The sequence below is a fragment of the Ascaphus truei genome, chromosome 7 (genome assembly GCF_040206685.1).
Source record: "Ascaphus truei isolate aAscTru1 chromosome 7, aAscTru1.hap1, whole genome shotgun sequence".
Classification (NCBI taxonomy): Eukaryota; Metazoa; Chordata; class Amphibia; order Anura; family Ascaphidae; genus Ascaphus; species Ascaphus truei.
In genome coordinates this window covers 63346073-63366494 of record NC_134489.1, presented here as the reverse complement: position 1 = coordinate 63366494, position 20422 = coordinate 63346073, and the positions used below count along the sequence as shown (strand labels likewise).

Genomic DNA, 20422 nt, shown 5'->3' with positions numbered 1-20422 from the left:
TGTAACTGTGTTGCACCTACATGCTCTGCAATCCAGACATCTGTAGAATCGTTTGCTTTCTTTTCTTAACCAGCATTTGTTTCTAGCAGGTTTCAGAAAGCTGGGTACGAATTTTCTTTTCCATTTAGGGGCTCACGAAAATACGATTTTCGGTCTCTCAGGGATAATTGTTTTTAACCATTCATCTTTTTGCGCAATGTGCCAGTGTTTGTTAGGAATTTGAGTAATTTTGTGGGCTTGTCTGCTATTGTTGGTGATGAAGGCTACCAATTCCTGATTTTTCGCCTTGTTATCTGTGGACTGCCTTTTATATGTTAGCATGACTTTTCTTTCTATGCTTTCCACTTTTAACATTGCCTCATCGATCACTTCCTTTTTATAGTTTCTATCCAAAAATGTATTATATAAGGGTTTGGTTTGTTCAGTGTAATCGTCCTTTCTCGAGCAATTCCTTTTCATTCTCCTGAACTCCTCCATGGGGGTTGTTATTCAACCAATTCTGCTTATGGCTGCTGGTGGCCAATATGTAGTTATTGCAGTTTACTTTTTAAAAAAAGGTTTATGTCTGTTTTCGACCCTGCTCCACTAGTATTTCCAAATCCAGGAATTCAATCCTTTCTCTACTTATGGTGTGGAGAAATTTGAGATTACAGTTGTTTTGATTGATGTGATTAAAAAATTGTTCCAAACGTTCAATACTACACCTCCACATGATGATGACATCATCTATGTACCGCCACCAGAGCACCAGGTTTGCGCTGTAGATGTTATTGGACCAAATGTTTTGGTTCTCCCACCAACCCATAAAAAGGTTGGCTTAACTTGGCGCAAACCTGGTCTCATGGTTGTGCCTTGTATCTTCTGCATTTTTTGGGGAATCAAATGTACAAGGGGAACTTCTTTCTTTTGTAACCAATGTCTACAGCTAGTACTTGTGGAAAAGGAGTGTGGGATCTGCCCGGATCCTACCTTGCACCGGAGGGAGGCCCGTCCAGGTGGCCAATAACGAAAGTTGGATCTGACTTCCGGGAATGCCCCCCCCCCCCCTCCCTGACCCGGGACAGATGTCACCGCACTTCCCCCCTGTCGGCAACCTACATACACAGTACACCCCTTGCTGCTTTTTTTACATAGAAAAAATAGGTCCACGGAGCTAAACCTGGTTAATTTCAGCTCAGGGGACCCACTGGTTCCCATGATATATACCTGTAAAGCTAGCACCATTACTGCCTCATATCTCCCTTGTCACGCTAGCCAATAAGAAGCCACGACAGATGAGGCGGGAGATTTAGATCACCATTTTGTTTCCCCTGGAGGGCACTGTATCAGCGGTATCTTTTCAAGTATGGATCTCGAGAACCAGGGGGTTCCTGGAGCTGAAATCAACACAGTTTTAGCTTTGGGGAGCCCCTGCTTCACATTATGTAAAAATAAAAAGGGGTATTGGCAGGGATGTAGTGCCCCTTTAGGAGAAAGGGCAGTGCATGCCCGAAACATGTGGGAGGAGGTTACTCTATTTTTGTTTGTCCTGAGTGTTCATTTTTAATGTGATTAGTATAAACTTCAGTTTTATTTTTACCTGGCGAGTCCCTGGTTTCCGAGAGGCAGCGGCATCGATCATTTCTATTTCCCCTTTTAGGTTCATGCTTGTAGTATTACCTGCATTTGATATGGCGCCTCCCTATCTGCTAAACTGTCCCTTACTCCAGCGGTGCGCAATCTGTGGGGCGCGACCCCCAGGGGGGGCGCGAGACTGCCGACGGGGGGCGCGGGGTTTACAGAGGCCCCGCGCGCTTCCCGAAGGCACTTAAATTAAGTGCCGGGGGAGCTGCAGGGCCTCTGTAAACCATACTTACCCGTGGCTCCGGCGGCTTCCTCCCGGCGTCGCCATGGCAACGCGGCGTCAAAATGACGCTGCGAGGTCATGTGACGTCACGTTGCTATGGCAACGTGACGTCATTACGCCGGAGCGCGGGTAAGTTGGGGTTGGGGGGGGCGCGGGAGCGAGGGGACAGCCGTCAGGGGGGCGCAGGGAAAAAAGTTTGCGCCCCCCTGCCTTACTCCATCCTCATGTTAAAGTATTAATCAAATATATATATATATATATATATATATATATATATATATATATATATATATATATATATATATATATATATATATATATATATATATATATATATATATATATATATATATATATATGAGAGAGAGAGAGAGAGAGAGAGATCGAGAGAGAGAGAGAGAGAGATCGAGAGAGAGATCGAGAGAGAGATCGAGAGAGATCGAGAGAGATCGAGAGAGATCGAGAGATCGAGATCGAGATCATATACACACACACACGTTAACATATATTGATAGGTATAGTATTTACACATTTATTATTATGCACTGTATGTGAGAGGCAGAACAGGCATCGACGTCACCCGGGATTTTGCTGCCGGAACTACAGGTCCCGGCATGCAGTCGGATCGCGTTGTTTGAGCGCGTCTCCAAGGTTACGCGGCGTTACCGTTACGTTACCAAGGCAACTGAAGAGACAGCCGAGAGAGAGATTGACTTTGCCAGACTGATACTGAGGAAAGGACGGAGCCAATCTAACAGGGTGTCTAAAGAGACAGTACGAGATGTCTGAAAATGCTGGTGCCTTGTCTCTGGAGCCGCGAGAGATGCAGATCCGCAATGCTAAAGCGTTCTTACTGCAGGGAGGCAAATCCGGAGTCAGCCTGTGAGTGCGGGGAGAGGGTGTCCGAGGTTACAGGTGGGCAATTCCGGAGTCTGAGGGGGCAGATCGGAGGTCAGAGGAGGCAGGTCCGAAGTTAGAGGTGGGCAATTCCGGAGTCTGAGGGGGCAGATCGGAGGTCAGAGGAGGCAGGTCCGAAGTTAGAGGTGGGCAATTTCGGAGTCTGAGGGGTCAGAGGATGCCGATCCGAGGTTAGAGGGGCAGATCCGAGGTTAGAGGTGGGCAATTCCGGAGTCTGAAGGGGCAGATCGGAAGTCAGAAGGGCAGGTCAGAGATGGGCAATTCCGGAGTCTGAGGGGGCAGATTTTGGGTCAGAGGAGGCAGGTCTGAGCTTTGAGGGGTCAGATCTAGGGGTAGATTAGAGAAACAAATCTAGAGGCGCTGGGACATCTGGGGTATTAGGGGGCAGATCTGAGGAAATAGATCTTGGGATAGAGAGTGTCATATCTAGGGTCGCGGGCAGATTTGAGATCACTTGGGATCAATTATGGGGTTGCAGAGGACAGATCTGAGGTATGTTGGGGCGATCTGGTCAGAAGGGGCAGGTCTGAAGGGGCACAACTGAGGTCACAGGGTGCAGATCTGAGGTCAAGAGGGACAGATCCAAGTAATTTTTATGATCAGGCTATTATTAGGCTATTTGCTCCCCCCCGCCCCCCCCCCCCCCTTCCTGGTATTTCTTCACAGGTATGATCACCTGTCCGCCCTACTTGCGCGCATCCTATCGGAGCGCCCCCCAGATGCAGTGGAGAGCCTGGCGGAGCTGAGCGCAGAGCTGCGCTGGGCCAGGCTCGGCCGGGGATCTGACCCGCTCCACACACAGAGTGAGGTTCCAGAAAGCTACACTAAGGCAGAGAACCAGCGGACGCTCTTTACCCGTGAAGCAGGAGAGGGGCCAGACATTGAGGGCGACGTGGAAATGGTGAGAGGGGGAAGTGAGATGCTCTGCGAGGGTCAAGAAGGTCTGCATGGGAATGGGATGTGTGACACACTATTCTGGGCTAACTTAAGTATGTCTCTCTCCCCCACTTTCCCTCTCCCCCTTTCCCCTCTCTCTTCCCCCCTTTCCCTCTCTCTTCCCCCCTTCCCCTCTCTCTTCCCCCCCTTCCCCTCTCTCTTCCCCCTTCCCCTCTCTCTTCCCTCCTGTCCCTCTCTCTTCCCCCCTTTCCCTCTCTCTTCCCCTTTCCCTCTCTCTTCCCCCTTTCCCTCTCTCTTCCCCCTTTCCCTCTCTCTTCCCCCCTTTCCCTGTCTCCCCTCCCCCATCCTTCTTTCCCTCTCTCTTCCCCCCTTTCCCTCTCTCCCCTCCCCCCGTCCTTCTTTCCCCCATACTACCCCACCCTTCTCTCCCCCCATCCCAACCTTCTCTCCTTCCACCCCACCCTTCTCTCCCCCCCACTCCACCCTTCTCTCCCCCCCACTCCACCCTTCTCTCCCCCCCACTCCACCCTTCTCTCCCCCCCACTCCACCCTTCTCTCCCCCCCACTCCACCCTTCTCTCCTCCCCACTCCACCCTTCTCTCCCCCCCACTCCACCCTTCTCTCCCCCCCACTCCACCCTTCTCTCCCCCCCACCCTTCTCTCCCCCCACCCTTCTCTCCCCCTCACCCTCCCTTCTCTCCCCCTCACCCTTCCTTCTCTCCCCCTCACCCTCCCTTCTCTCCCCCTCACCCTCCCTTCTCTCCCCCTCCCTTCTCTCCCCCTCCCTTCTCTCCCCCTCACCCTCCCTTCTCTCCCCCTCACCCTCCCTTCTCTCCCCTTCACCCTCCCTTCTCTCCCCCTCACCCTCCCTTCTCTCCCCCTCACCCTCCCTTCTCTCCCCCTCCCCCTCCCTTCTCTCCCCCTCACCCTCCCTTCTCTCCCCCTCACCCTCCCTTCTCTCCCCCTCACCCTCCCTTCTCTCCCCCTCACCCTCCCTTCTCTCCCCCTCACCCTCCCTTCTCTCCCTCTCACCCTCCCTTCTCTCCCTCTCACCCTCCCTTCTCTCCTCCTCACCCTCCCTTCTCTCCCCCTCCCCCTCCCTTTTCTCCCTCCCCTTCATTCTCTCCCTCCCCTTCCTTCTCTCCCACCCTTCTCTCCCTCCCCCTTCTCTCTCTCCCTCCCTCTATCTCCGTTCCCCTACTTTTCCTCTTCTCCATCCCTCCCCTTCTCGCCTTATTTTCTCCCTCCCTCTTCTCTCTCCCCCTCCCCCTTCTCTCCCTCTTCTCTCTCTCCCTCCCCCTTCTCCCTCTTCTCTCTCTCCCTGCCCCTTCTCTCCCTCTTCTCTCTCTCCCTCTTCTCTCTCTCCCTGCCCCTTCTCTCCCTCTTCCCTCTCTCCCTGCCCCTTCTCTCCCTCCTCCTTCTCTCCCTTCTCTCCCTCTCTCTTCTCCCATCCTCTCAGACAGACTCCCCCCTCCCTAACATCCTGGACCTCTTCCACTTACTGGGGCAGGGTGGGGTGAGTTTAGGGCGAGATGAGACCGTCCGAATTTCCCTTGCACTCAAACGCCTGACAGACACACGTCCCCTCCAACACTGCCGCCTCTGGGGCAAAATCCTGGGCACGGAGGGCAGTTACCTTGTGGCTGAGGTAGAGTTTCGGGAACGAGAGGACGAGGATGAAGAGGAGGGGGTAGAGGAGGAAGGGAGCACTCCAGAGGAGGAGGACGAGGAGGGGGAGGAGCCGGAAGATCTGCCACCCAAGTCTTTGTTTCGACCCCCACCCCTGATACCCAGGGAGGAAAATTGGACCGGGGCAAATAAGTTTGTCTACTATGTGTGCACTGAGCCGGGGGCAGATTGGATCAGACTGCCCTCTGTAACCCCTCCACAGATCAGCGCAGCCCGGAAGGTATCTATATATCTGTGTATTTATCTCTGTGTATCTATAGCCATCTATCATCTATGTATCTATCCATCTATCATCTATGTATCTATCCATCTATCATCTATGTATCTATCTGTCTTTTATCTGGGTATCCATCCGAATCTGGCTTTTCAACTCTCACACTCTTTCAGGCTCACACTCTCACCTTCCCTGTCTTTTTTCTCTCCCACTTTTCTCTCCTTCTCCCTCCCTCCCATCTCTCACTCCTCCGTCCTCTCTCTCATACTCTCCCCTCCCTCTCTCTCTCCCTCTTCATCTCCAGATCAGACGTCTCTTCACTGGCCGCCTTGATGCCCCTGTTGTCACCTACCCCCCGTTCCCTGGGAGTGAAATCAACCTCCTGCGTGCCCAGATTGCTCGCATCTCAGCCGGGACCCACATTAGCCCCCTGGGCTACTACCAGTTTGGGGAGGAGGAGGGTGAAGAAGACGATGAGGGGGCAGCAAGGGACACGTACGAGGAAAACCCAGACTTTGATGGCATACCCCCATCTGAACTGGTGGAGAGTCTGTCTAACTGGGTGCATCATGCACAGCACATACTGCCACAGGTGATTGACTGTCACCCTGCTGGGGAAAGGACTCCCAGTTCCCCTCTGACAGTGTCACCTTATGGGAAAAGGAACAGACTCCCAGGTCCCCTCTGTCAGTCACCCTGCTGGGGGCTGGGACAGACGCCCAGGTCCCCTCTGTCTGTCACCCTGCTGGGGGCTGGGACAGACTCCCAGGTCCCCTCTGTCAGTGTCACCCTGCTGGGGGGTGGGACAGACTCCCAGGTCCCCTCTGTCAGTGTCACCCTGCTGGGGGGTGGGACAGACTCCCAGGTCCCCTCTGTCAGTGTCACCCTGCTGGGGGGTGGGACAGACTCCCAGGTCCCCTTGGTCAGTGTCACCCTGCTGGGGGGTGGGACAGACTCCCAGGTCCCCTCTGTCAGTGTCACCCTGCGGGGGGAGGGACAGACTCCCAGGTCCCCTCTGTCAGTGTCACCCTGTAGTGGGAGGAATAGATTTACATGTCTCCTCTGTGGCACTTAGGGACGCTGTGTCTGGTATAACCCTTCCCTGAAGTCAGAAGATGACATGACGGAAGAGGAAGCAGAGGAGGAAGAAAAGGAGGAAGCAGAGGAAGCAGAGGCGGAAATAGGACCCCCTCTGCTCACTCCTCTGTCTGAGGATGCAGGTACGTTCCTCTGCTATTCCTGTGCTCTCACTGCCCCTCCCCCCCCTCCCACGTTAAAGAAAGAACAGTTCACATATTTATTCTTTCAATTTTTATCCTTTATCCAAGATTAAATTCTGCATCATTTCAAAATGTTGGGCAATATATATATCTATATTGTGACAAACGCCCCTCTTTTGTAGTGCTGACGTCTGTCTGGGTTCTTCCCGACACAGTCTTCTAGGGTTAATTATACAACAAACAGGATCATGCAAAGTATTATATTGCTTAACTCAGGCTTCTGCCTGCTTTATTTTCATCCCAGTAAGGGACTGCGGCTTTAACATGTGTAGGTTAGAGGCACTCAGATATTTTCATTCAGCGGTTTACTCATATCAGTGTTATAGCATTTCACACAGTGTCACTTTTAAGAAATAAAAACCAAATCATATAAAGAAATCCTATCCCTTTCAGGGATCTAACTACACATCAGAATCAGCCTCTAACTGCAACTGGGCCAACTAACCTGGTTCCCCAGCTTAAAACAATGCCCTCTCATTTAGGGTCACTAGATACAGCATAGTCTTTTAGCAACAGCAATAAACATTTGTTTTGTCTTATCTGTTTGTGGTGGGAACTCAGTCCCAAGTGTCCAGGCAAATCCTCTGGTACTGTGATACTTGGAGGGGCCGTCCACCCCGAAACTGGATACAGGGGAGCAGCGATACCCCCAGCCTCCAGGCTCTAAGGAGAGAGACTGAAATGCAAACCTCTCTGTTCTAAATACCTGTGCAAGTGATTAGAAGAGCAGGTGAGGGAGAACTAGACCCATTGTAATCTGTGGTCTGGATTTTCCATCCACCAGCCTGAGTTAATGTGAAGCTGTGGAATGGATCATTTTTAACTATTCCTGCACTTTCTGACCTAAAACGGGGCAGAAAGCTGCCTAACATCTTTGGACTATGTCACAATATATATATATATAGTGAAAAAAGAGCTTAAAGCGCTACAATGAAAAAATGTCAATTAATGTGAATATAACCACTGTGCCAAAATACAATAAGTACCATAAACACAATATATATATGGGAGGTGGTAACCATGTCTAACCTTTCCCTAATTAGTGCAGCCAATTAGGTCCATGACCCTACAAATGCAGAGAAGTAGAAATGTGGAACAATGACCTAGGCGCAGAAAATGAGAAGGGGGAAGGGGAGAACAGACATAGTAGTATGTCTGATTAGGCGGCACATATAAATGGTGAGAGATACACTCACAATTATGTGGTATAAAAGAGCCTTTATCCAAATCAATTGGATCTGGAACGCTGTCCTGTTATCTGCTAGATTGGGACGGGATATTTCTTTTTTCACGCTTGTCTTTTTGCTGCAGCATCCGAGGTCTGTTCTGTCTGAGATGGACTTGTTCTCAATTCCAAGTGAACACCACGGGGGAATAGAGATAATAAGAAACAGATCTAGGTAACACAGTTTATTAAAAATATAGAAAACCCTATAATCATATAGGTATCCACTCACACTTTTTAAGTATATAAAAGGGCAGTTGGAGAGATTATAATCAAACTGAGCCTCTCACGCTCAGTTTGTGCCCTGATGACCTACTGTCTGTTTTATATTGGTTGTAACCTGGATCAGTGTAAACGGGACACGTTATCATGTTTCCCCCCCCACCCTAACTACAATGTCCACCTTTCTTTCCTTTTTCCTTGTTGATTAAGGTTAGATATTTCGCTTTCTAGGTTTTAGTCTCCTAAGGGCAGGGGTGCTCAACTCCAGTCCTCAAATCCCCCCCCCCCCCACAGGTCAGGTTTTTAGGATATCCCAGCTTCAGCACAGGTGGCTCAATCAAAAGGCTGAGCCTCTGATGGAGCCACCTGTGCTGAAGCAGAGATTGGGCCATCCATGCTGAAGCTGGGATATCCTGAAAACCTGATGTGTGTGTGGGGGGGGGGGGGGGAGGAGAGGGGATCTTGAAGTTACTGTCTGATTAAACACCTTGTCGTACCTGCAAGTCATTTTTCTATCCCCATTTCTGGAAGAAAAAAAAAATGTTGTCCGTAAGCTCCCCTTGGCGGCCCGCCTCTCTCTTATCCACGCTCACCAGATTGGATGAATATGCTTTTACTATGTCTAATGTTGGAGATATCCACTGCAGCATGATTCCTTTTCTGGCTGCTAGCAGCACCGTTTCAGGAGCTCTTACTGCTTTGCTTGGGTTACCTTCCTCAGGGAGCCATGATTCTATGTTGGCAAATATCAACACCATTGGGTTCTTATGTGACTTTCAGTGTTTTTGTTATAATTTCATCCCTGATTTTCTTGATGAAGCTGTATGACCACAAGCAATGTTTTGAGGTCTGCCCTCGTCGAAGACTGAGCCTCTGACTGAGCCACCTGTGCTGAAGCAGGGACTGATTGAGCCATCTGTGCTGAAGCAGAGTTATGTTTGAGGTCTGCCCACGCTGTTTGGCACTTGGGGCATAGGTTGATAGCTCCCGCTAATGGATGGGGGGCTTTGTTGAATGCAACCTATGCCCTGTGTGTTATTTTACATTGGGCTTCTCTCAATGTCTCTGCTGGCGTTAGTTTATATATCCTTGATGCACCATCTAGGAGTTCGTCTATATCTTGTATTTCTGCAAAGTCTTTTTGCCATGATATTAATGTGTTTTGTAGTAATTCCCTGTGGTCAGCTCCACTCGCTGGTGCCGATACTTTGTATCTATGTTCTCCTGCATGGTCACAATAATCATTGAATCTGTTATTCTGTAATATACACTTCCTATAGGTTGGTATTTGTCCCCCACAATCTAGAGCAGGGGAGCGCAAACTTTTTGTGCTGCGCCCCCCTGTCTCTGCCCCGGCTCTCGCGCCCCCCTGCCTTCCTTCAGCCGCGTCAGATGACGCTGCGTGGGCGTGTGACGTCAGGTCACATGGTGCCGCGGCGTCTATTGACGCCGCGTTGCCATGGTGACGCAACACAGACGGCTGAATCCCGGTAAGTAAACAGTTGCAGGGGCCTCACGCGATCCCCCGGCATTTAATTTAAATGCCTGGGGGAAGAGCGCGGGGCCTCAGCAACTGCCCGCGCCCCCCCAGCACAATCTCCCGCCCCCCCTGGGGGTCACGCCCCCCACTTTGCGCACCGCTGATCTAGAGCTTGGATATAGGAGAGGATATCCTAGTAGCTGTGAGTTTGTCCTTGTAAAACCGCACGGTTTGACACGGTCATGAAGTCCCGGAATAACATGTGACAACTAGTAGTATTTTATATTATAAATTGCATCGTTTACAGCGTGTCTATAAAAAGTAACAAACCGCACGGTTAAACAGCCAATCCGCGCTCTGTTTTGAAGTGGAGTTGCCTCACCAGGGGGTGGGGGATGGGGAGGGAAATTTGACGACGCGACGTCATGTTGCCATGGCAACGAGATGCCGTGTTACGCCACGTTCGCGATGTCCGCGGCGTCATTTGACGTTGGTATGCCAAAGGAGCAGGAGGGTGGCAAAGAGGCGGCTGACACAGGCAGGTACCTTCCCATTATGTCCGATAGGCCCGAGAGTGTGCGGCAAAATTATATGAGGGCGGAAATGTTTGCCTAGGCCCGGGCCTAATGGGAAATCTGACACTGCTCTTGGGATATATGCTAATGAGATATGTAAAGTACATTTAAATGAGTCACACAGATTTAAACAAATCAGCAAATGCTCTCCCATCCCCAAGCCCCTGTCTCCACCAGACGTGTCACAGCCGAGCACTGGTCTCAGTCCGATCCGCCATCTATACTTCCAATGGTTGGTATGCTCGATGGAGAAGCTCTTTCAAATATGGAGACGGTCTTTGTCTCTCCGCTAAACTGTGTACGCGTGAGACTTTCTGCGGTCGCTGATACTCTGTTATATTATATCTCTATACTTTATCCTCTTGACTTTTTGACAACTAGTGATGTTCTGCTAATTGATGAGACGTTCGACACATACTTCGTTTGAGTGTAAGCTCTCCCCAGCAGGGCCCTCATTACCTCTTTGTGTCTGTTTGTGCATGTTTGTCCTCACCTGTATGTAACTGTTTGTTTTTGGAATATACATAACTCTGTACCCCATTGTACCACGCTGCGGAATATGTTGGTGCTTCACCAATAAACGATAATAATAATTTTTTACAAATATAATGTACATGTCCTTTCATGTCATTCTCCGACGTCTGCTAAATCTGGGAACCTGCTTTGTGCCTCTCTGGTTTTATCCCCTTACCCTTTTTTGTACCTTTATTTCCAGTTATAACATGTTTAATACAGAACTAAAAAAATAACAATTTGTTGCTAAATCCAATTAAAATTGCAAATATTACAATTCCATGAAATTTCATGTGTCAATCGTCTATAAAAATTTGGCAACATTTCCCCAAATTCCCATTAATTCACGCCCGCTGTTAGGAGTGGAGTCACTAGGACCCAGAGGTGACGGTCCATTTCTCCCCCTCCTCCCTACCTCCCTGCAGAGATTAACCAGACCCCCCCGTGGACAGCCAAGCTCTCGTCCCTCCTCATCCCTCAGCACGCTGTCGCAGTCATGCGCTCTAATCTGTGGCCTGGATCCTACGCCTTATCCAGCGCCAAGTAAGTGAGATCCTGCCCCGTTCTCTCACTCGTCAATCAGGATGCTCCTCCATTTGTGGCCAGCCACACTCATCCCCCCTCTAGTTGGAAAGGAATGCTACAAGATGCTCTGATTGCCTGAGACAGCTGTCAATCACAAGCCGAGCCTGGTCCTGTCATAAAGGATATTTATAGGGTGAAATAGAATATCTCTTATAATATAATATTATATATATATATATATATATATATATATATATATATATATATATATATATATATATATATATAGTGCTGCCCACACCACGTTGTAGCATCTTTTAGTCCCAGATTAAGGCAGGAAACATAGTATTTCTCTATATGGGGTTTATTTACAGGGATAAATAATATACTAACAGGCCCACCGTCCCTTTAAGTCAAAACAAAATCATAAAATAAACTCCTACTCCTCTTAGGAGACTAACTACACATAAAGCTTAAAGGAAGATTGAGACGGTGCACTGCATTCCAAAAGAAACCGGAAGACGGAGGCTGGGTCGCTTGATAAAAAAAACTTTACTTTATTGGATCCACTGCAACATGCCGGCAAACAAGAATCTTGAGAGGAACCTCTGACGCGTTTCGTGCATGTGTGTGCTTTGTCAAAGAGTAATGTTACTCTCAAGGTGCCAGATTATGTAGAGGCCGTATACCGGAAGGCTCGCCCCCCAAAGACTCCAAAAAAGCCCTCCCCGGAACACAATGTGGATTTTGTAACATATGTAATTATGCCAAACCCATCAAATCTACATAATCCGGCACCTTGAGAGGAACAATACTCTTTGACAAAGCACACGCATGCGCGAAACGCGTCAGAGGTTCCTCTCAAGATTCCTGTTTGCCAGCATGTTGCAGTGGATCCAATTAAATAAAGTTGTTTTTTTTATCAAGCGACCCAGCCTCCGACTTCCGGTTTCTTTTGGAATGCAGTGCACCGTCTCAATCTTCCTTCTTGGGACACCATTTCCTTTATTTTACTCAGGCTTAAAGCATGCTGTATTCAGGCACCGAATTCCACAAGGTTGTGAATACTTGTTTATTCCTTCAAGTTTATGGACTTTTAAACTCATCATTATACTGGTCTAGCTCTAGGGGTTATACATTACCAGCGGACTAGGGGTCTGGAATCCCCATTATGTGGGCCCCCCAGACATCATTAGTGTGTTTACAAGACTTATACCCTGCATATATGAGCAATCGTGACCTTCTTTTGAGATTGACTCACGCTAGTGGACCTGAATACACCATCAACATTTTTACAGAATTGTTATTATATATATATATACAGTTTTCTGTTGTATACATCCTATTATTGATTATTAATTTCATGAATGTGTCTGCACACTTTTGAGCCCTGATTTAGGAAACTTCGGTTTCCGTTTTCACCATAAGATGGGATATCACTAATAGGATATTTATTGGGTGAAATGGGATATCACTTGTAGAATATTTATAAGATAAGAATTACAATTGGAAATGGCTTTTCGGATATTTATAGTACAATATAGGATTTCCACATATAGGGTACAGTGGGATATCACTAGTAGGATATTTATTGGTTAAAATGGGATATCACTTGTAGGATATTTGTAGGGTAAGATAGGATTTTGCTTATAGAATATTTATAGGTTGGGATGGAATATTTATATGGTAACATGGGGGTTTTGCTTATAGAATATTTGTAGGGTCAGATAAGATATTCCTTAGCGTGTTCTTATAGGATAAGAGGGGATTCACTTATAGGGTTCTTTTAGGGTGAGTTGATATTACTTAGAGAATTTGTTATAGGGCCAGGAAGACTGAGCTCTTATAGGATCAGAGTGGGTCTCACTTATAGGATTTTATACGGTCTGGAAGCTCATGCCCCTAAACCGCATTAACCCCTTGCACCCCCATTCTCCACGTAGGAAGTTTGAGAACATCTACATTGGCTGGGGCATAAAATACTGTCCAGAGGGCTACAGCCCCACCGGGCCACCTGCACCGCAGGCCGAGTACCCCAGCGGCCCCGAGATAAGTGAGGCCAGTGACCCCACAGTGGAAGAGGAACAGGCCCTGCAGGCTGCACAGGAAGAAGCCATGGCGGAGGCGGAAGAGATGAACGAGGAGGATGAGGATGAGGATGAGGAGGATGACGACGATTAAAAGATGGCCGTCTGCAGAACGTGATGAATAAAACTGTTGTTTTTTTATAACTGCGTATCTTGGTGGTTTGTATGACACTCTGATTTAACAGGGAGGGCTCTAATATATATATAAAACTAATACAGCTGAACCCCCTTATAACGCTGTGTTTGGGGTCCAAAGAATCACATCGCGTTATAAGTGAATCGCGTTAGAAATAATGTACAGTTGTATGCATTGTACAATAAAGTATGTAAGATACCAATAATCGTGTTTTAAAGTATTCATAAATACGAAAATTAGGAGCCACGCTTGCATCGCGTTATAAGCGGATTGCCGTTGTAACGGATCGCGTTATATCGGGGTTCAGCTGTATTAATAATAACATAATAATAAAACCTTGCTGGTTGAGCAAAGGGGCAGGAGGGATGGCGGTTATTAATAATTGGAAAAAAAATACATTTAGCCTATAATTGTAATATTCTGCTCTGAACAGGACAAAAATGTAGAGGCTGGGTCACGTTCTCTATCTTCTCCAGTCAGGGTGTTATTATCCAGTATTACCCTTTTCTTCTGGGATTATTACGTAAATATTAATAATGATAATAATAAGTGGTATTCATGTAATAACATTACATGTAATGATTGTATATACAGTATAATTACATTATATATAACATATATGATAATATAAAAAAACAATTATATAGAATAAATGATATAATACGAATTATGTTAACAGTATATATAATAAGAAGAATATGTGCAGCCAAAGATCAAGGTCATTGCACCCTGCTTATATTACTCAACCTCTCTGCAGCTTTTGATACCGTGGACCACCCTCTTCTCCTTCACATGCGCCATGTCTGTATCTCTGTATCCGTAACAGAGCTCTATCTTGGATTTCCTCTTACTGCTCTCACCGTACTTTCTGTGTCTCTTTGGGTAACACCTATTCTTCCTCTGGACGTACCCCAGGATTGCGGTGCTGCGGTGCTGCGGTGCTGCGGTCCTCTTCTGGTTGCCTGCTTCCAGCTGGACCAACTAGGAACCCTTCGTGTTACGTACCCCAGGAGACTGTCCTAGGTCCTCTTACCATTTCACGCTTCCCTTTACTTTAAATCAGGGGTGCGCAAACTTTTTTGTCTGCGCCCTCCTGCCTACTCTCCCCCCCCCCCTGCTCATGCCCTCCCTCTTACCTTTTCTCTGGCGCTTCTGATGTCACGACGTCATGTGACCCCTCATCATCATTTGGCGCCACGTTGCCATGGTGATGCGTCACCAGAAGCCGCCGGAGAACAGGTAAGAGACCCGGCATTTCATTTAAATGCTTTGAAGAAGAGCGCGGGCCTCTGTAAGCGCTGCGCCCCCCCCCAGAAAATTTAGCACCCCGAGTTTGCGCACCCCTGCTTTAGATGACCATATCACATCTACTTTTGGGTTCAAATATCACCTGAATGCAGACGAAACTCACACTTACCTTTCACCCCCGGCTCTTACACCTGCCGCCCAGATTAAAGTCTCAATGTCTCTGCGTATTGTCACCCTGGAAGGCTAACTCCTAGTTAACATGTTGAAGACAGAGCTCCTTCTACTTCTTCCCAAGCCTGGCCCTACGACTTCATTCTCCATTACTGTCAATAGCATTATCGTACATCCTGCACTCTTTCCTGTGGATCATCTAATGTAGTCTGTGTTATTCTTTGCATGTACAAGTATAAAAAATGGACACATCTGCAACACTGCTCACAACAGGAAAAGCAAGTCACCTTTCTGAAGGGAAACTTCAAAACACCAGAGGCACAAAAACATGAGAATATTAACCCCTTGCTAAGATGTGGAACTCTATCTACAGGCTTAAACCAGGATGAAGGATCAATGTCCTCCTCTCAACCCTAATTTCTCGCTATACACCTGCTCGACTTTTGCGTTCTGCTCAAGGATGTCTTCTGGCTACCCCTTTTGTAGCTAGTTCTCTTCCATCTGAAATGTTTCTCACTCACTGCCCCACACCTCTGGAATACCCTTCCCAGGTGCGGACTAGCCTTGGGGACTAGGGGATAATTGCCCCCCGGGCTAGCCAGATTTAAAAAAAAATTGGTCCGAGAGAAGTTGTGTGCGTGCACTGAACATTCCGGCCACAGGCTGGCGATGCAGAGCCCCACAGCTCCTCATCTCCCGGAGCTCCTCTCTGGTATGGTAATGGTAATGGTGTACATGTATATATATATATATATATATATATATATATATATATATATATATATATATATATATATATATATATATATATAAAAAAGAAGAAGAAAGCGCCCAATCCTAGTGTGATATCAGAATGTAAAAATGTTTATATTTAGGACTTTTTACGATTAAAAACTCACAATACAGCCGTGAATAAAAAGCATGGTATGAGTAATAAACGCATGCGCCGACAGGTGACAACACAGTACCAAAAGGATACTTTGCTCTACCTGGATTCCCTTTCCATTATGCTGTAACATTTCATTGATTAACTATATGTGGGTGCTGCCTAGGGATTCGTAATGATATACGCCACTTGAAAAATGAGAGACAGAGAAGGTATTCCCTTTGAAGTTGGGGCACTCCTTTTAAAACAACAAATGCTGTAATTATTGTTGGATCCACTACAAGTAAAGACAGAAGGACAAACAGAAGGAACCTACATCATTTGTAAACCTTCCTCCTGTTTTTCCTTCTGTATTTCCTGCATTTACTTATTTTTCTTTATATAGAACAATACTATATTTGAATGAATGAGTCATTCAAAGTTATGTTCTAAATATCAATAATATAAAATATCCACAAACACCAAATATTGTTTAATTAGTGGATCCAGCAATAATTACAGCATTTATTGTTTTAAAAGGAGTGCTCGAACTTCAAAGGGATTACTTTCTCTGTCTCTCATTTTTCAAGTGTTGTGTGGTTTGGTTTTACATATCAGGACATAATAACAATCATCTGTTCCTTAGCAGGTCTTAAAATTAGGTAAATACAACCTCAGATGAACAACCACACATGACATATTACACAGTGTCATGATTTATTTAACAAGAATAAAGCCAAAATGGAGAAGCTATGTGTGAAAAACTAAGTACACCCTTACTGCTTCCATAGGAATTAAGATGCTAAGTCGCAGACAGGTGCTGCTAATCAAATGCCCTTGATTAATTGATCCTCAGCAAGTGTGACCACCTCTATAAAAGCCGAAGTTTTAGCATTTTGCTGGTCTGGAGCATTCAGGTGTATGTTAACACAATGCCAAGGAGGAAAGACATCAGCAATGATCTTAGAGAAGCAATTGTTGCTGCCCATCAATCAAGAAAGGGTTATAAGGCCATTTCCAAACAATTTAAAGTCCATCATTCTACAGTGAGAAAGATTATTCAAAAGTGGAAAACATTCAAGACAGTTGCCAATCTTCCCAGGAGTAGACGTCCCAGCAAATTCACCCCAAGGTCAGACCGTGCAATGCTCAGAGAAATTGCAAAAAAACAAGAGTTACATCTCAGACTCATACAGGCCTCAGTTAGCATGTTAAATGTTAAAGTTCATGACAGTACAATTAGAAAAAAACTGAACAAGTATGGTTTGTTTGGAAGGGTTGCCAGGAGAAAGCCTCTTCTCTCTAAAAAGAACATGGCAGCACAGCTTAGGTTTGCAAAGTTGCATCTGAACAACAAACAAGACTTCTGGAACAATGTCCTTTGGACAGACGAGACCAAAGTGGAGATGTTTGGCCATAATGCACAGCGCCACGTTTGGCGAAAATCAAACACAGCATATCAGCACAAACACCTTATACCAACTGTCAAGCACGGTGGTGGAGGGGTGATGATTTGGACTTGTTTTGCAGCCACAGGACCTGGGAACCTTGCAGTCATTGAGTCGACCATGAACTCCTCTGTATACCAAAGTATTCTAGAGTCAAATGTGAGGCCATCTATCTGACAGCTAAAGCTTGGCCGAAATTGGGTCATGCAACAGGACAATGATCCCAAGCACACCAGCAAATCTACAACAGAAGGGCTGAAAAAGAAAAGAATCAAGGTGTTGCAATGGCCCAGTCAAAGTCCAGACCTCAACCCGATTGAAATGCTGTGGCGGGACCTTAAGAGAGCTGTGCATAAACAAATGCCCACAAACCTCAATGAACTGAAGCAACGTTGTAAAGAAGAGTGGGCCAAAATTCCTCCACAACGATGTGGAAGACTGATAAAGTCATACAGAAAATGATTACTTCACGTTATTGCTGCGTAAGGTGGTTCTACAAGCTATTGAATCATAAGGTATACTTAGATATGAAGAAAAAATTGGGCACTGCAGGTTGTAGAAAGTGAGTCTGGTCTAGGTAAGATGAATAAAGTTCTTTATTGGGGCATATGAGCCAATAAAGAACTTTATTCATCTTACTTAGACCAGACTCACTTTCTACAACCTGCAGTGTCCAATTTTTTCTTCATATCTATCTTGGCAAACACATTGGAGCACGCATTGGGACGGCATTATTCAGAGCCCCCACATAGGGGCCGGTCATTCATCTGTATGCGGTGGTGAGGTGGTGTCCACTATTCCAGCGGGGAGAATGGAACTCCATCGGGACGCCCGTCAGCAGAGTCGCTCAGTGATGACGTCACAGCCGAGTCGACGTCTCCCACGAGTCAGCCGGGAGAAGAGGCGATTGTAGCATTGATGCCGTCCGGGAGATTAAGACCTACAACCAGGGAGTTCAAGTCCCCACATCGGATCCAAGGCAAGTGTACCCTGCATTCTCTACATTTGGACCAGGTGAGCATACCTCTGTTATACACCGTGTAATTCAGGACTGTACAAACTCCTTAGCCTCAGCGCTGGGTCCAGACACGGAGAGGTAGTTACTCACGCTCCATTGGGACACTGAAATATTAACTATATGTATACTCATCTGTATATTCATCCGGATTGTCATCATTGATAGCGGTTTACACACACCCCCACCGTGACCATCCATACTTTATATTTCATGTTGCCGCCCGACATTTTTAAGTCCTATTAGTTGCATACCACTACCACTAAGAGTTATTAGAGCACACCTATGAGAGCTCCTCTCCCTACTTCTCTATAAGGTATACTTAGTTTTTCACACATGGCTTCTCCATTTTGGCTTTATTTTTGTTAAATAAATAATGACACGGTGTAATATGTCATGTGTTGTTGTTCATCTGAGGTTGTATTTACCTAATTCTTAGACCTCCTAAGGAACAGATGATTGTTATTATGTCCTGATATGTAAAACCATAGAATTCAAAGAGGGTGTACTTTCTTTTTCACACAACTTTATATATGTAGCCAGGTTTCCCGTCCCCTCGGTGCAGGGAGGTTGCTGCTGGGCGAGCGTGTCGCCGGAGATTTACGGCGGACACCGCTGCAAGCGTCGCCATGTTACTGATGCCCGCGCATGCGCATTGACTATAGAGTGGCGGCCATCTTGGAAATGCTCCGTAGGGGAACGACATTTCCCAGCATGCTCTGGGAGATGGGGGCATGTGACAGACAGCAGCCGATCGGGCTGCAGGAATAACGGAGCAGCAAGAGTTACATTTGGCGCGCTTGCGGAACCACGCTAGTCGGGAACAGGACAGTAAGGGGATAGGTAAGGTCAAGGGAGAAGTGCTCCGCTGGACTAGGCCAGATTACCCCCTTTAGGTCCCAGCTAGGCCCCGACCATTACCAGCTTATGGTGCTATAGGGAAGACCCCAGATAGGGACACTCCCTTTAGTCCTGATAGTGCCAGGTGTGGATCCAAGGACCAGAGAGTTTAGCAGCAATCTGCGGCCTGCAGTCTGGGACCAGACCAGGCCATCAAGACAGAGACTATCCTAAGGTAGCACACTCCAGCGGGTACTCACCCAACACAGAGGCGGACGCCTTCGGTGGAACAGACTGGCCGCTTGTGTGTTATTCAGCGACACCCGAGAGCTGGAGCCCCCGGGCAGGTATACCAAGAAGTGCACCAACGATAACACACCTACTGTGGGCAGCACTGTCCCACACACTTGGGGAGGGAGTGATAATTGTGGGCTGGACACTGGGACCCTGGTGCCCCTGTACGGGGGAATGGGGCTACATTTGGAGGTGCTGCTAGATTCAGACCTGGTGTGCCCGAACCAGCAGCAAAATTAGAGCACCAAAATCCGACATCATGTTTCGTTGTCCGCTCAAGAGGTCCGTCAGTGGGCCCTTCAAAATGAGGAATCTCCTCACCGTGTGGTCGCGGTGGGGGATGTTCCCGCCACCACCACTCCACAGGCAGTCTGCAACATCCTAAACAGATTCCCCGGGTTTGCTCGTGCCCAGTAAATAGGCCACAAGTGGCACCCTTCATATAGCTGGACTATTGTCTTAATTAGTGCTGGCCGTGAAAAACAGGAGAAAGATATCCCCGTGGTCCTGCATTTACCGGATGCTCCGCCCATGGGTTGCCCACTGATCTAACCAGATTTGCCCATACGTATGGCCACTGCAAGTCCGGAAGCCCTGGCTGAGGTGCCGTATCAAGCAGAAGCCCCACGTCCTTCCTACACCCCAAGACCTGCAACGCCCTGCTCAGGGGGCATTCGTTAATCTATTCTGACCCACTTCTACCCAGGGTGACTTTCAGTCCAGGGACTACGCTGTGTAAGGATCCATTCCTTCTAGGGGTGCGGCGCGGACCTCGCTCAGCGCTGAGTGTCGTCCCCGCTGGTCCCGCCTCCAGGCTTTGCTCACAAGGTGATGTCATGTCACGTGGTGCCCGCCCACTATGCGCGGCACTCGCACACACACGCAGAGCCTCCTACATTCCTCTGTTAAGTGGGATGCACCCGGAACGGGATGT

The 20422-nt window shown here is 47.4% G+C and overlaps 1 protein-coding gene across 2 annotated transcripts; it reads left to right on the top strand.

Moving 5' to 3' along the window:
* Positions 1 to 2513: 2513 nt before the first annotated feature.
* Positions 2514 to 13615, top strand: RSPH6A (radial spoke head 6 homolog A). Of its 2 annotated transcripts, XM_075608763.1 has the most exons (7): positions 2516 to 2728; positions 3431 to 3665; positions 5121 to 5570; positions 5869 to 6156; positions 6640 to 6784; positions 11285 to 11402; positions 13328 to 13615. In XM_075608763.1, the coding sequence occupies exons 1-7, from the start codon at positions 2628 to 2630 to the stop codon at positions 13563 to 13565; spliced, it is 1575 nt and encodes a 524-aa protein (XP_075464878.1). In that variant the 5' UTR covers positions 2516 to 2627; the 3' UTR covers positions 13566 to 13615. The 2 variants fall into 2 exon arrangements, with proteins under 2 accessions (XP_075464879.1, XP_075464878.1); XM_075608764.1 differs by lacking the exons at positions 11285 to 11402; positions 13328 to 13615 and adding an exon at positions 7888 to 8014 and having other exon boundaries at positions 2514 to 2728.
* The last annotated feature ends 6807 nt before the right edge of the window (positions 13616 to 20422 follow it).